The sequence below is a fragment of the Manis pentadactyla genome, chromosome 5 (assembly GCF_030020395.1).
Source record: "Manis pentadactyla isolate mManPen7 chromosome 5, mManPen7.hap1, whole genome shotgun sequence".
In the NCBI taxonomy this organism is placed as follows: domain Eukaryota; kingdom Metazoa; phylum Chordata; class Mammalia; order Pholidota; family Manidae; genus Manis; species Manis pentadactyla.
Genome location: NC_080023.1, coordinates 92,162,143 through 92,178,724, shown reverse-complemented (window position 1 = coordinate 92,178,724; position 16,582 = coordinate 92,162,143). Strand labels below are relative to the sequence as shown.

General features: G+C 38.2%; 1 protein-coding gene across 7 annotated transcripts in view; it reads right to left on the bottom strand.

The window, feature by feature from the left end:
* SEC24B (SEC24 homolog B, COPII coat complex component) overlaps positions 1 to 16,582 on the bottom strand; it is a 117,670-nt gene that overhangs the window by 81,618 nt on the left and 19,470 nt on the right. For all 7 annotated transcript variants that reach the window (XR_008997818.1, XM_036920895.2, XM_036920896.2 and 4 more), the window contains exon 2: positions 14,556 to 15,302. Coding sequence is in view for 6 of the 7 variants with exons in the window: in XM_036920895.2 (XP_036776790.2) it covers positions 14,556 to 15,302 (747 nt within the window). In the remaining variant the exon portion in view is untranslated. The remainder of the gene's footprint in view (positions 1 to 14,555; positions 15,303 to 16,582) is intronic.

Here is a 16,582-nt window from a genome sequence, read left to right as displayed (position 1 = left end):
TGACTATAGTTAACAATACTGTATTATATACATTAAGTTACTAAGAAGGTAAATCTTAAATATTCTTACCATACACACAAAAATGGTAATTATGTTAAGGTAATGGATGTATTAACTGACCCTACTATAGTAATCATTTTGCAATATATATGTTTATCTAATCATCACATTGTATACCTTAAATTGACACAATATTACATGTCAATTACATATCAATAAAGCTGGGGAGGGAATCTATGGCAAAAGACAGTAGTAAGTAGCAAATATTACTGAACATATACATACATGTATGTGTATGTACATATATAGAAACGTGTATGTGTATAAATGTATTATGTGTTTGTGCATGTGTATATATATAAAAAAACCTTAGGTCTAAGACCAAAACAAATGTAGGAATATGGTGATAGAACAAAATGTGTTATATGTCCTATAGTGTACAAATGATATAAACATGGGAAATGAGAAAGAAGGTGTATCGTAGTCTAAACATGCTGATTACATCATCATTTTTTGGAAGGACAAAGATCACTGTGGAAGACAGTCACAACAATTTGCAGTTCTTCTCATTAAGAAGCTGCATCTATTTTCCCACCCCTTGAATCAGTGCTAACCTTGTGACTGGCTTTAATCAACAAAATGTGCCAGAAGTAACGGTGCAAGTCCCAGACATCAATTCTCAAGAGGCCCTGCTGCTTCCACCTTTCTGCTCCTGAAATGCTGTCCTGAGACCATCATGAGAGGAAGTTAGTGTAGTCAAGTGGAAAAACACTTGGGTACCCCCATGTAACAGTCTGCAGTAACTACTAGACATGTGAGTGAAGCCCTTGGATCTTCCAACACAGTGTAGTCAAGTCATATGAGTCAGTCCAGGGAAAACTGGCAGGGGAACTGCCAACCAACCCATAGAACCATGAGAAACAATACATCATTTTTTATTTAAACCAGAATTAGATAGCTGACAAAGTCATTAAAACTGTTAATGTAACAGAGTGATAAGGATATTTAACAGTATAAAAACTATGTAAGACATACTCACTTAAAATTGTGTGTTAGAGAAGAGGGAAGGGGAGTAGAGATAAATATAGTAATTTTATCTCTGCTCATAATAGGAAATGAAAAGCCACTGTCTAAAATACAGAGGTTATTTCTGCCTGTGGTGATGATGGATTAGGTAAGTAGGACCAAACCTCTTACTACTGGTAACTTTAAAAGCTGTATTTAAAAGCATCTTCTTAAAATCATCGAAGACCTAACACAATATTAATAAATTTCTGGGCCAATATCTATAAGAAATTGAAAAATCTGAGAAACAAGCTCAACATTCAGAGTTGCTTTCACCCCCTAGGTATCTGCTGCAAACCTGATCTGCTGTTTTCTGTTACCTTGAAGGGCATGGGAAACAGAACGCACAGCCCAGGACACACCTAGGATGGGGAACCTGATAGGGCACCCCATATCTCCACTTTTAAGATGGTACCCTGAAGGGTTATAACCTCAGGATAAAGATAAAAGAGGAAACTAATCCTTACAAATACCAGCAGCTTAGGTTCAGAACATCTACACAGTCCAGTAAATCTGGAGTCTTGGACCTGGACTAATGTGACCACAAGCTGGTAGCACCTGGAGGCAACAAGAAGAAACATAAAACCTCTTTGGAGAAAAATGCCATTATCCTAGACCTTAAACTATTCCCACACTGTTTCAAAAACAGTTTCAAGCACAAAGGCAAAAGATAAGTAGTTTAGTTCTGAACAGGGTCTCTCTCTGTTCTAGAACATTACAGCCAACCTCCAATCTGATAAATGGCATCATCATTCTGCTTATAACCCTTCAATATTCTGCCAGTGCTTGATGGTGCAGACAAAACACCTGATCCTCAAAACTTCTTAGTACCGTCAGTAAGGTCCTGGATGACCCAAAGTCCCTTAAGTCCCTATCCTCATCCTAGCCCAAGGTTTTCCTCTAGCTTCACTGGTCTTTTTTCAATCCCTTGAATTTACTGTTCTCCCCATCAAGGGTGAACACACCAACTCCCCGTTTGATGTAATGAACTTTTCTCTTTAATAAAGTAATTGAAACAAGAGAGTTTATGTGATACATATATGTGTATGACCATAGATATACCTATGTAAAGCATAATATAAGAAATACTCATGAACTCAGCATCCAATGGTGAAAATATGTCCAATACTGCTGGAAGCTGAGCATACTCCTCACAGAAGGCATTCCCTTGCCTCCCTCCTGAATTGTGTTTATTACTTCTTTTGGTTTTTAAATCGCTGACTACATATAGAAGTATTTCTAAATGCTATTTTTACTTGTATTTTAAGTTTACAACAATAACATACTGCGTGTATTCTTCCATGACTTCCTACAAGACACATCTGGGATTCATCTGTGGAAATGAATACAGCCCTATTTCATCATTTTCACTGCTGTTCAGCAGTTCATTGGATGGATGCAATTTATCCATTCTACTGTAAGTAGACTTTGGGTTGCCAATTTTTTATTTTCACAAACAGTGCTGCCATGAGTATTCAAATATATGCCACTGGTGCATATGTGCAAGTTTCTCGAGGGCAGAGCTTCTCAATGTGTGTGCCACAGCTCAAATGGGTACAGGTACACAGCAAGGGATGCAGAATCCCCTTAGCCCTGGGACAGCCTGTGGAAAGTAAGCTCTTTGGCTAGGATACAAAGTAGTCCTTTAGCCCAGAATCCCAAACAAACAGCACTAGTTCCTATAAATGTGAATTATCTCAAACAGGAAGTGGTGCTCTGGAGCCTTCAGATTTGAAGTGTTGTCTATGGGCTAACAAGGCCTCATGAAAAAACACTTGATAAAAATGTAATCAGGCCAAGCCATAACAGACCTGGTCAATCAGAACCTACATGAAGAACCCAGGTGACTGAGATGGACAAAATTTGAGAAGGACTTCTTAAGAGTAAATAGACCTAGGATAGCTGCATTTTAGAGTATGGTTATCTTCAGTTCCACTATGCCAAATTTTCTCAAAATACTGAACAAATACAACCTCCTATCAACAGTGTCTAAGTTTCCTGTTCCTCCACATTCTCACCATCCCTTGGTACGGTCACTTTCAAATCGTTGCCAATCTGATGCTGAGTATAAAAATATATCCCATAATCAGGAAGATGCTCTTCCCTGATTATTAATAAGGCTGAGTGTATTTTCACTTTATCCTCTGTGAGATGCCTGTTCATGTATTTTTTCTTGGGTTGTTAGTCTTTTCCTTATTAATTTGTGTTATTTGTATATTCTGAATAAATACTGTAAATATTTTTTCTCCCAGTTCAAGCTTGTCTTTTTGTTTCCTTTATGTTGTCTTTCAATAAAGAGAAGTTCTTAATTAGAAGTTAGTCAAGTTTATTATGCTTATCCTTTAAAGTGAGTGCTGTGCATGTTGTCCTTAAATCCTTCCTTACTCAAAGGTTCTGGATAGTCTTCCATATTTTCTCTGAAAAGTTTTAAAGTTTCACCTTTTTGCGTTTAAATATTTGTTGCACCTACAATTTATTTTATACATGGAGGACTCATCCTTTAGATTGCAGCTCAACTATCAAATATTAGGAAAAACTTCCCTAAGCTTCATGACTAACAAGAGTATACTTGCCAAGAATCATATATCTCTGCTTCATGATACTTAAATAATAGTAATTTTATAATCCTTTGTGTTTATTTGGATAATGCTTGCTTCCCCAAGGAGGCTGCGAACTTCGGGAGAATAAGGATCAATCAAGCCTTTTTACAATTTTATCTCCTAGTACTATACAACACCTGTCACATACTTGGCTTTCAAATATTTGTCAAATGAATAAAGACAACTTCTACAATCATTAAGGGTGATAGCAGCATGCCAGCCAAAAAAAAAACTGCCCCTTTCACATGAGAATTTGACAGAAAAGTAATATACAAAACTGGTACTGTGCAAAATGAACTGCTGTTCTACTGTTTAGTTTATGGGAAGTTTAGAAGGAGAACCCACAATCCAAGAATTACTCTTTTTTTTTTTCATTAACACAGTTCACTAGTTAGTTCTTAGTAGCTCCTTAGTAATTGTTCATACAATTCTTTTGGAACTAGGAAGATCAAATAAATTAAACCCATTCAAGTTGTTCTAGCTGGAAAATTTTAAAGTCATCTTCCATTTTGTTCATAAACTATAAAAACAAATCCTTGATTTCTGTTATCTGTCTTCTGTTTAAATGAATCCCAGCCCACATCATCTTCCTTAATCTAAATAACTATAGTAATTCCTTCCTAGCTAGTCTTCTTGCATCCCAAGTTCTTCCTCCAGTCTATCTCCCACAATGCTCACAGAAGAAAATTCTGAATCACCAATCTGTTAATGTCACCACCTTGCTTAAAAACTTGTAATGGCTGCTCATGATATATAAGACCAAGCTTTTGCTTTTCCTTCACCTCTCCCCTTTCTAATGCCACAGGCCCAGTAGAAACTGGGAAACTGACATACTGGAAAAGGGATAACTGATAAAGATCTGATAAAGTTCCAAAGGAAGTGATCACAAAGATTACACCTTATCTTCTAAGTTTGGAGAAAGAGTAAGCGTAGAAAAATTTACAAGTGGGAAGTTCAAAGTAGAGAAAAGACAATAAGGTTCAATTGTTGTTTTGGAAAAACTGAAGGAGTAGGACAGTAATAGAGCAAAATCATGTTACTCCCATCTTACAAATCGGCAATCACAGACGTTTCCAAAACTGAAAATAATCTCTTTAGTATACTATTTGTAGTTTCAATGTAGTTTTCTATTTATTTCTAACTTATATTTCTTGGCCTAGATAATAATTTCCTAAAGAGTATTTTATGTTGCTTTTCTTCAGACACATCAGCAACCTGAGATGATCCTGATGCCATATAAAGTCATGGATTTTTATACAGGATTATAGAAGTGATTATGATTTTTTTAATACAAGTAGCTTTTTAAATGCTTCCTGTTTTATAAAACTGTACATAGTACAACATTAACCAGATGGTTTATATAATATGCTATTAATATGTCATTCTTAATAAGCAAAAAGAGTAAAAATAATTTGGATAAAAATAATTAATTTTTCTGGCAAAATTCTACATCTTGGCAAGAAGATTTATCTTGTTAATTTAAAAAATTACCTGCTTTTCAAAACAAAGGAATAGCGAAAAAAAAATTTTTTTAAGAAAATAACTTTAAGTGAATCTCAGTATTAATCTTGCCATCACAAATGGGTATCTATAATATCCCGAAGTCACAGACTCAAATCAATTTCACATCAATTAAAAACAAGTTTCTAGGAGATCACGGGAAGATGGCAGCGTGAGTAGTTCCGTGGAAATCTCCTCCCAAAAACATATATATTTATGACAATACAATAAATAGAACTATTCCTAAAAGAGACACCAGTGGATGCAGTACAACAGCCAAGATACATCTAAATCTGCGAGAACTCAACATTACATGAAGGGGGTAAGATACAAGCCATGGCCAGGCAGGACCCGAACGCTCCCCTACCCGAGAAACCGGTGGGAAGAAAGGAGTCAGAATGGGGAGGGAGTGAAAGCCCAGGACTGCTAAACAACCAGCTCTAGAAATCTGCACATGGAGCACAGACACAAGGTGCATGGGGCGCTGGATATTACAGAAACGGAAAAGCAAAACCTGTGGGCAGGTCCCCAAAACTGGCACCCCTGAGACAAAAGAAAAATGAGTGCTTTTTGCAAGTCTTAAAGAGACAGGGACCCCACAGCTGAACAAAATAACCCGGTACACTTAGCCAGCAGCTGGGAATCCCAGGGAAATTTAGACGCCCTAAACCCCTGGGCGGCAGTGCAGCTCTGACGCCCCTCACAGCACTAAGCAGCCTGCCAGTCGTTCGCCCAGCTGGCGTGGACTCCGACACACCAGCCCAGTAGTGGGAGAGTGGCAGTGCGCGCCGGAAGGGACCAGGAGCGGCCCGTGCAAGACCGCTGCAGTGGCAAATGAACAGCCTGGGAGCGGCCCACACGTGCCGGTGGCAGTGGTGCCAGAGGAGCTCGGGAGAGGTCCGCGCAGGAGAGGCCCACGTGCACCTGCAGTGGTGCCAGAGGAAGCAGCCGCGATCCCAGCAGCCAACTGGAAACCCAGCCTGACGCACAGCCGCCCGGGCCAGACCCAAAGGCTGCTACTGGCACACAGCTGCCCGGCAGGGGCACCGCTATTGCGGAGGAGCACACCTGGTGTGCCTGCCACTCCCCACAGGGCTCTGTGCTGCTCTGACGGAAACCCCGCCCACAGCAGCTTAGGGGATTAACCTGGTGGCTGCTCCAGGAGTGCGGGTAACTGACACAGGCAGCGGAGAAGGGCAAGGCATCCAGCAAACAGGAAAGGACTTTCTTCTCCCAGCTGACACACCCGCAACCTGCCTACAGCCACCGCTATCACCATGAAAAGGCAAAAAAATTTAGTCCAGTCCAAAATAGTTCAGACAACCCCAGAGAGAGGATCTGCAGAGACAGACCTAACCAGTCTACCTGAAAAAGAACTCAAAATAAAAATCATAAACATGCTGACAGAGCTGCAGAGAAATTATGCAAGAGCTAAGGGATGACGTCCGGATGGAGATTACAGAAATGAAACAATCTCTGGAAGGCTTTTTAAGCAGAATGGATAAGACGCAAGAGGCCATTGATAGAACAGAAACCAGAGAACAGGAATGCATAGAAGCTGATGCAGAGAGAGATAAAAGGATCTCCAGGAATGAAACAATATTAAGAGAACTGTGTGACCAAACCAAAAAGAACAATATCTGTATTATAGGGGTACCAGAAGAAGAAGAAGAGAGAGAGAAAGGGATAGAAAGTGTCTTTGAAGAAATAATTGCTGAGAAATTCCCCAAACTGGGGGAGGAAATAGCAGCTCAGACTACAGAAGCACACAGAACTCCCAACAGAAGAGACCCAAAGAGGACAACACCAAGACACATAATAATTAAAATGGCAAAGATCTAGGACAAGGACAGAGTATTAAAGGTAGCCAGAAAGAGAAAAAAGGTCACCTAAAAGGAAAACCCATCAGGCTACCATCAGACTTCTCAACAGAAACCTTACAGGCCAGAAGAGAATGGCATGATATATTTAATGCAATGAAACAGAAGGGCCTAGAACCAAAGATACTGTATCCAGAACAATTATCATTTAAATATGAAGGAGGGATTAAACAATTCCCAAACAAGCAAAAGTTGAGGAAATATGCCTCCCACAAACCACCTCTACAGGGTATTTCAGAGGGACTGCTCTAGATGGGAGCACTTCTAAAAACAGCACAGAACAAAACACCCAACATATGAAGAATGGAGGAGGAGGAATAAGAAGGGAGAGAAATAGTAATCAGACTGTGTTTATAATAGCTCAATAAGCTAGTTAAGTTAGATAGTAAGGTAGTAAACAAGCTAACCTTGAACCTTTGGTAACCACAAATCTAAAGCCTGCAATGGCAATAAGTACATATCTTGCAATAATCACCCTAAATGTAAATGGACTGAATGCACCAATCAAAAGACACACAATAACAGAATGGATAAAAAAAGCAAGACCCATCTATATGCTGCCTACAAGAGACTCACCTCAAACCCAAAGACATGCACAGATTAAAAGTCAAAGGATGGAAAAAGATATTTTACGCAAACAACAGGGAGAAAAAAGCAGGTGTTGCAATACTAGTATCAGACAAAATAGACTTCAAAACAAAGAAAGTAACAAGAGATAAACAAGGACATTACATAATGATAAAGGGCTCCGTCCAACAAGAGGATATAACCATTACAAACATATATGCACCCAGCACAGGAGCACCAATATATGTGAAACAAATACTAACAGAATTAAAGGAGGAAACAGAATGCAATGCATTCATCTTGGGAGACTTTAACACACCACTCACACCAAAAGACAGATCCACCAGACAGAAAATAAGTAAGGACACAGAGGCACTGAACTACACACTAGAACAGATGGACCTAATAGACATCTATAGAACTCTACATCCAAAAGCAGCAGGATACACATTCTTCTCAAGTGCACATGGAACATTCTCCAGAATAGACCACATACTAGGCCACGAAAAGAACCTCAGTAAATTCCAAAAGATTGAAATCCTACCAACCAACTTTTCAGACCACAAAGGTATAAAACTAGAAATAATTTGTACAAAGAAAGCAAAAAGGCTCACAAACACAGGGATCCTTAACATCATGCTCCTAAATAATCAATGGATCAACGAACAAATTAAAATAGAGATCAAGGAATATATGGAAACAAATAACAACAACAACACAAAGCCCCAACTTCTGTGGGACGCAGCAAAAGCAGTCTTAAGAGGAAAGTATATAGAAATCCAGGCACACTTAATAAAGGAAGAACAATCCCAAATGAATAGTCTAACATCACAATTATCGAAACTGGAAAAAGAAGAACAAATGAGGCCAAAAGTCAGCAGACGGAGGGACATAATAAAGATCAGAGAAGAAATAAATGAAATTGAGAAGAATAAAACAATAGAAAAAAATCAATGAAACCAAGAGCTGGTTCTTCAAGAAAATAAACAAAATAGATAAGCCTCTAGCCAAACTTATTAAGAGAAAAAGAGAGTCAACACACATCAACAGAATCAGAAACAAGAAAGGAAAAATTACAACAGACCCCACAAAAATACAAAGAATTATTAGAGAGTATTATGAAAACCTATATGCTAACAAGCTGGAAAACCTAGGAGAAATGGACAACTTCCTAGAAAAATACAACCTTCCAAGACTGACCCAGAAAGAAACAGAAAATCTAAACAGACCAATTACCAGCAACAAAATTGAATCAGTAATCAAAAAACTACCCAAGAACAAAACAACCGGGCCAGATGGATTTACCTCGGAATTTTATCAGACATACAGAGAAGACATAATACCCATTCTCCTTAAAGTTTTCGAAAAAATGGAAGAGGAGGGAATACTCCCAAACTCATTCTATGAAGCCAGCATCACCCTAATACCAAGACCAGGCAAAGACCTCACCAAGAAAGAAAACTACAGACCAATATCCCTGATGAACGTAGATGCAAAAGTACTCAACAAAATATTAGCAAACCGAATTCAAAAATACATCAAAAGGATCATACACCATGTGGGAATTATCTCAGGGATGCAAGGATGGTACAACATTCAAAAATCCATCAATATCATCCACCACATCAACAAAAAGAAAGACAAAAACCACATGATCATCTCCATAGATGCTGAAAAAGCATTCAACAAAAATCAACATCTATTCATGATAAAAACTCTCAACAAAATGGGCATAGAGGGCAACTACCTCAACATAATAAAGGCCATATATGATAAACCCACAGACAGCTAACATCATACTGAGCAGCAAGAGGCTGAAAACTTTTCCTCTGAGATTGGGAACAAGACAGGGATGCTCACACTCCCCAATGTTATTCAACATAGTACTGGAGGACCTAGCCATGGCAATTAGACGAAACAAAGAAATACAAGGAATCCAGATTGGTAAAGAAGAAGTCAAACTATCACTATTTGCAGATGACATGATATTGTACATAAAAAACCCTAAAGATTCCACTCCAAAACTACCTGAACTAATACTGGAATTCAGCAAAGCTGCAGGATACTAAATTAACACACAGTAATCTGTGGCTTTCCTATACACCAACAATGAACTAATAGAAAGAGAAATCAGGAAAACAATTCCATTCACAATAGCATCAAAAAGAATAAAATACGTAGGAAAAAACCTAAGCAAGGAAGTGAAAGACCTATACCCTGTAAACTACAAAACACTCTTAAGAGAAATTAAAGAGGACACTAACAAATGGAAACTCATCCCATGCTCCTGGCTAGGAAGAATTAATATCATCAAAATGGCCATCCTGCCCAAAGCAATATATAGATTCGATGCAATCCCTATCAAATTACCAACAGCATTCTTCAATGAACTGGAACAAATAGTTCAAAAATTCATATAGAACCACCAAAGACCCCAAATAGCTAAAGCAATCCTGAGAAAGAAGAATAAAGTGGGGGGATCTCACTCCCCAACTTCAAGCTCTACTACAAAGCCATAGTAATCAAGACAATTTGGTACTGGCACAAGAAGAGAGCCACAGACCAGTGGAACAGAATAGAGACTCCAAACATTAACCCAAACATATATGGTCAACTAATATTCGATAAAGGGGCCATGGACATACAATGGGGAAATGACAGTCTCTTCAACAGATGGTGCTGGCAAAACTGGACAGCTAGATGTAAGAGAATGAAACTGGAACACTGTCTAACCCCATACACAAAAGTAAATTCGAAATGGATCAAAGACCTGAATGTAAGTCATGAAACCATAAAACTCTTAGAAAAAAAGTAGGCAAAAATCTCATGGACATAAGCATGAGTGACTTCTTCATTAACATATCTCCCCGGGCAAGGGAAACAAAAGCAAAAATGAACAAGTGGGACTATATCAAGCTGAAAAGGCTTCTGTACAGGAAAGGACACCATCAATAGAACAAAAAAGGTATCCTACAGTATGGGAGAACATATTCATAAATGACAGATCGATAAAGGGTTGACATCCAAAATACATAAAGAGCTCACACACCTCAACAAACAAAAAGCAAATGATCAAATTAAAAAATGGGCAAAGGAGCTGAATAGACAGTTCTCTAAAGAAGAAATTCAGATGGCCAACAGACACATGAAAAGATGCTCCACATTCCTTGTCATCAGAGCAATGCAAATTAAAACCACAATGAGATATTACCTCACATCAGTAAGGATAACCATCATTGAAAAGACAAACAACAACAAATGTTGGCGAGGTTGTGGAGAAAGGGGAACCCTCCTACACTGCTGGTGGGAATGTAAATTAGTTCAACCATTGTGGAAAGCAGTATGGAGGTTCCTCAAAATGCTCAAAATAGACTTACCATTTGACCCAGGAATTCCACTTCTAGGAATTTCCCCTAAGAATGCAGCACTCCTGTTTGAAAAAGACAGATGCACCCCTATGTTTACTGCTGCACTATTTACAATAGCCAAGATATGGAAGCAACCTAAATGTCCATCAGTAGATGAATGGATAAAGAAGATGTCATACATATACACAATGGAATATTACTCAAGCCATCAGAAAAAAACAGATCCTACCATTTGCAACAACATGGATGGTGCTAGAGGGTATTATGCTCAGTGAAATAAGCCAGGTGGAGAAAGACAAGTACCAAATGATTTCATTCATATGTGGAGTATAAGAACAAAGGAAAACTGAAGGAACAAAACAGCAGCAGAATCACAGAACCCAAGAATGGACTAACAGGTACCAAAGGGAAAGGGACTGGGGAGGATGGGTGGGAAGGGAGGGATAAGGGCGGGGGGGAAAAAAGGGGGCATTACAATTAGTATGTATAGTGTGGGGGGCACGGGGAGGGCTGTGCAACAGAGAAGACAAGCAGTGATTTTAGAGCATCTTACTACGCTGATGGACAGTGACTGTGAAGGGGTATGTGGGGGGGACTTGGTGAAGGGGGAAGCCTAGTAAACATAATATTCTTCATGTAATTAGGGATTAATATTACCAAAAAAAAAAAAAAAGAGTTAATAATCCTTGAGAGATTTACATACAGTAGTAGTTTAAAAAGATTTTAATGACCCAGAAAACAATACCTTTTAAACATCAGTCAAAACTTTACTCTGAGTTAACAATTAAACACAGCACCCAAGATGTACATACTTGGGGCAGACTTTTAAATAAAATAATCTGAAGTTCTAGTGCTGAAATATGCTGACATCTTTTTCTAAAATAAAATATTTAAAGGTCTCTTTTGTCCAAGTTTCTGAATATGAACGCATCACTGCCTAAAAATAACAGTCTGTGGACATCACTGTATTTTTGGTAATCAAAAATCAAAACTTAACTCACGTTTATGCTTTTGGATCTCCTACCCTTTACAAATTGTCTGAGAACTTTTACTATACCCAAAAATAAAAGTACTATAATTAAGTCATAAAAATGTAATTATTTTTGCCAATTACTCCATGGCTGAATTTCACACAAAACTCTGTTTAATACCTAAGATTCTCATTTTAATGTTACAATATAATTTATCAGTGTTCAAAGCAATTAACTGTCTGTCTCTCTAGAAAATTTCAATCAACAGTCCATGGTTCCCTAACCTTGTACCTAACATCCAAGTTACACAACAAACGCACAACAGAAGTTAAAGGGATGTTTTAAATTTTCAAAGAAACACAGTGATATCTGTCAAATGCCTTATGAAGTAACTACTAAGTTGCTTGGGGTATCATGAAAAAGTATTGACACACATCAACCTGACTGAGAAAGCTTGGGAACTTCTGTAATATTTAATTTCAAAGTAGGTTTTAAAGGTAACCTATTCATTTCTTTTGAAATGGTGGAGCACATGTATCAAATTCAACTTAGAAGTATTTAATTTGTTAATCTTTGAACTGTAATTAAAAAGTAATGTACCAATAAAAAGACAAACACAAAAAAAACACCCACTTCCTAACATTAATTTCAGAAATTAATTAAAAGAATGGACATATACCCCATCTCTCTATGAAGAGGACCAATTACCAGTTATTCAAATAGAAGGTCATTTTGTAATTATTCTTACTTTTTACTCAATGTTTTTTCAGTGAAAAACCCTTCCCAATTAGGTGTTCTGTTCATTAGCCAAGTAGCCCCATATTTCCCCGATCCTACATCTGAGCATAAATTGGTTCCATAAAGAGTTCCAGTCCCATCTCAGAAATAAGATAAGAATTCCCTGTATTTCTTCTTTTTTTGGTCATGAAAGCCATAAAATCCTTAAATCAGAGGAACCTTAGGATAAGCTGATCTGTAAAAGGACGACTGAACGAAGAGAGAAAGAAAAAAGAGTTTCTAGGGAACAAAGAGCCCTGCTTCTGGGAAAGGTAGACTGAAGGTCAGTAGAAACAGCTCCAGGACAAGCTCTGTTTCTAACACTGAGGACCACAGGCAACCCAACCTGGACAGCTTTCCTTATCTGTAAAACCAAAGGACTACAGTAGAATTTCAATCTGTTACTAGGTGTCATGAGATCAAGTCAGAAACCGAGATTCTCAACACTATTCTGGAGAGTCTATTCTAGCTTAGTAAAGTGGGGTTGAAGATTATAATCTGTGCAAGTGACTCGGGTGCACAGATTCAGGGACTATGACAGATGCTTTAAGTTGACATACCCAAGACCCAGGCAATGCTAACCCCCTTCTTTCTTGCCTGCCTCTATCATGGAGGCTACAAAGCTAAACATACATTTTCTAGACTTCCCTAAAATTAGGGATGGTCTTTTAAAACAGCTATGGCAAATGATATGAGAAGTCTGTGAATACCACCACCCATCTCCTTTCCTCTTCCTTCTTCCTGCTTTTAACTCTGACTTCACATCTACAGGGACAGAAATTACCTTGTTGCTATAAACTGACATGTTAAGGATGGCTGAATGGAAAGAGAAAAAGACACTGAGGACATCTGATCTACTGCATCTACCTAGGTTTCTTGTTATGAGAGAAAAATACCACCTTGTTTGTTTAAAACACTTAGTTGTTTATAGCTGAAGTGTTTCTAAATAACATAGCAATGACAGAAAATATCTCAAATGTACAGTTCAGGTCTAATATTCTAAAATCCAATTTTATATAATCTAATTGTCCAGGGAAGGATACTTTTCTACAACATCCTTGATCTATGGCTATCCAGACTCTTATACATAATCCAAAGACTTCATTCAGAATACTACTGTAGCTTTACCAATTCCTGTTCTCTACATACATTTTCATTTAGTTCAAGGGCATATTTTGTTAAGTTTATGTCCACAGGTTGAATTAAAATGAGTACATCCTATGGAAACCCCACACTAAAAGACATATACCTTTATACAAAATTTTTAAACCAATAAATTAACCACATTTTATTTTGGAAGGTCAGAAATACTAACTTCGAGGGTATTCTTCATGCATCTTTCTTCTCTTTCCCCATCCTTCATCCAATTTTGGAATGAGAAAATGTCAGCTTTAATAAGTCAGAAATCTCTTTTATCTCTTCTGTGAAAGTCTGTGAAATATACCCTCTGTAAAAGGGGTTCACTTAAAGAAACCAGTGGGCATTGCAGGTCATCATCTTTTCTATAATGCCCTATACTTCATGCACATTAAAGACAACTATTGAAGAGGCATAAAACACATCAATAAATATTGTCCGAGATCCCAACGATGGCAAGAAACCAGGCTATCCAAGGCAGATGTTTGGGTGACTAACTGTGAATAGGGGAAAGGTTCAGAGAGATGCTGCAAAATACCACAATAAATAAAGCAAACAAACTGCAAAAGTATGCTAATTTCCAATTTATCTATTAGGCAATTATCATCTTTAACCTTCATGCAAATAAAAACCCACTTGGAAATGCAGTGATTTTCCACCATGCTTTGGTGAACTTTTCATTCAACCTACCAGTATTTGTTGGGTTGCTGTTGGCTGTGGCTAGAGAGCGAGGGTGGTTTCTGATGAAACTGTCTTGGGTTGATGGAATGCCTGAAGCCGACCACGAGGGAGCACTATACCCTGAAAGGCTTTGCTGCTGGTGGTACTGGTGTGACAGCAGAGGAGGAAGTGGTGATGGATGGCTGACAGCTATATTTTGACCAGAAAATGAATTATCTCTAACCGGCCTGAAAGTTGGAGCATTCTGTGAGGTAAGCATTTGTTGCCCATATGGATCACCAGCAGGCAGAGGATATGAAACAGTAGGATATGCAGTATTAGAAACAGTTGACATAGCATAGTGACCACATGTAGAGGGAAATCCCTGAGAAGCAACGGAAGGGTTGGCAGAGTACATGATTGGACTATTGTAGTGATTCACAAAAGAGGAATACGGCTGGGAGGCACTCGTATGCAAACAGGATGCTGATGACGTGGCACCCTGGAAAGATCCCGGGGCAGATCCCACAACCTGAGGGGCAGGAGGATCCATGCCATATATCTGCTGTGCTCCTGGTTGTTGGCTGGCTGTGTTAGGAGTCACCACATTCTGTGCTGGTACTGTACACAGACCAAAGTAGTAATCAACACTCTGGCCACCCAATGGCAATGAGGTCATTTTCACAGGTCCTTGAGAGTACTGTCCTGAGGAAGCAATATAGTTTTGAGGATGCAATCCATACCCGGATGGAACTTGCATTTGATTCTGTGCTGGACCTGAAAAAGAAAACCAAGTATTTTTAGGGATTGGCAAGAAGGTAAACTAACTTTTAAGCATAGTTCCCATATAAATGTTGCCCAATTTAATTCTCTATAATCCCAAATTGTCACAAAAGATATATACTGTTATAGACCCCCTGTGGTAGTTAGCTTCCAATGATTCCCACCTCCTGGTTACTCACACCCTCCCACAATAAAACAGCATTAGTCTCTGTGACCAATGGCATATAGCAGAGGTAAGGATACATCACTTTCAAGACTAGCCCTATTTTGCATGCTGGTTCTCTTAGATCATTCAGTCTGGAAGAACAAAGCTGCCAAGTTATGAAGAGCCCTATGGAAAAGTCCATGAAGTAAGGAACTGAACTTTCCGGTCAAAAGCCAAAGAGAAACTGAGGATTACCAAAAAGCACATGAGTGAGCTTGGAAGCCAATCCTTCACACTCAGCACAGACTTGAGATAACAAGGGCCCAGAGGACAGCCTGAATACAATGTCATGAGTCCCTAAGCCAAAAAGACCCAGCTAGGCTGCTCCAAGTGCAAATCCCTCAGAAACTATGAGATTAAATATCTGTTGTTTAAATTGCTAAATTTCTTTAATTTTGTTATGCAGCAATAGATAACTAACATACATACCTAGCATAGAAGAAGTTCAAACCTTTTTTATTAGCTTTTTTTTAAACAATAAAAGTAACAGTATATGCATTAAAAAAATGTATACAATGAATAATATAAAGTGAGAAGTATAAGACCCCTTCCATCCCTGGTAGCTGACATACCTCTTACCAAATAAAGACAGAAGTTAGTTTTTTGTGTGTCCTTTGTGTGTGTATATACACACAAGATATACATAAGCACATATATGTATTTTTTCAATACACAAGGATCACTAATACAGTTCTGAAACTTTTCTTTTTTTTACTTGATATATCCTGGATATAGTTCTGCTAGCAAATATAAAACTTCACTATTTTTAATAAATGTCTATATAGTATTTCATTGTAGAGATGTAACTTTATCAAATCTTCATTGACGAATATATATTTCAGGGAGTCAACTACTTCACATTTATAAGATCGACTCTATGATAGCTCTGTGGAATAAATTCCTAGAAGTGAAAATTGAGGTTCAAAGGGTTTTTAAAATTGACCATTATTAAAGAGGGGTCCAAGATGGCAGTGTAGGAATAGCCTGAACTCACCTTCTCCCACATACATACAGAATCTACACATACATATAGAGCAACTGCTCCTAAAGAACTAATTAAATAACTTCT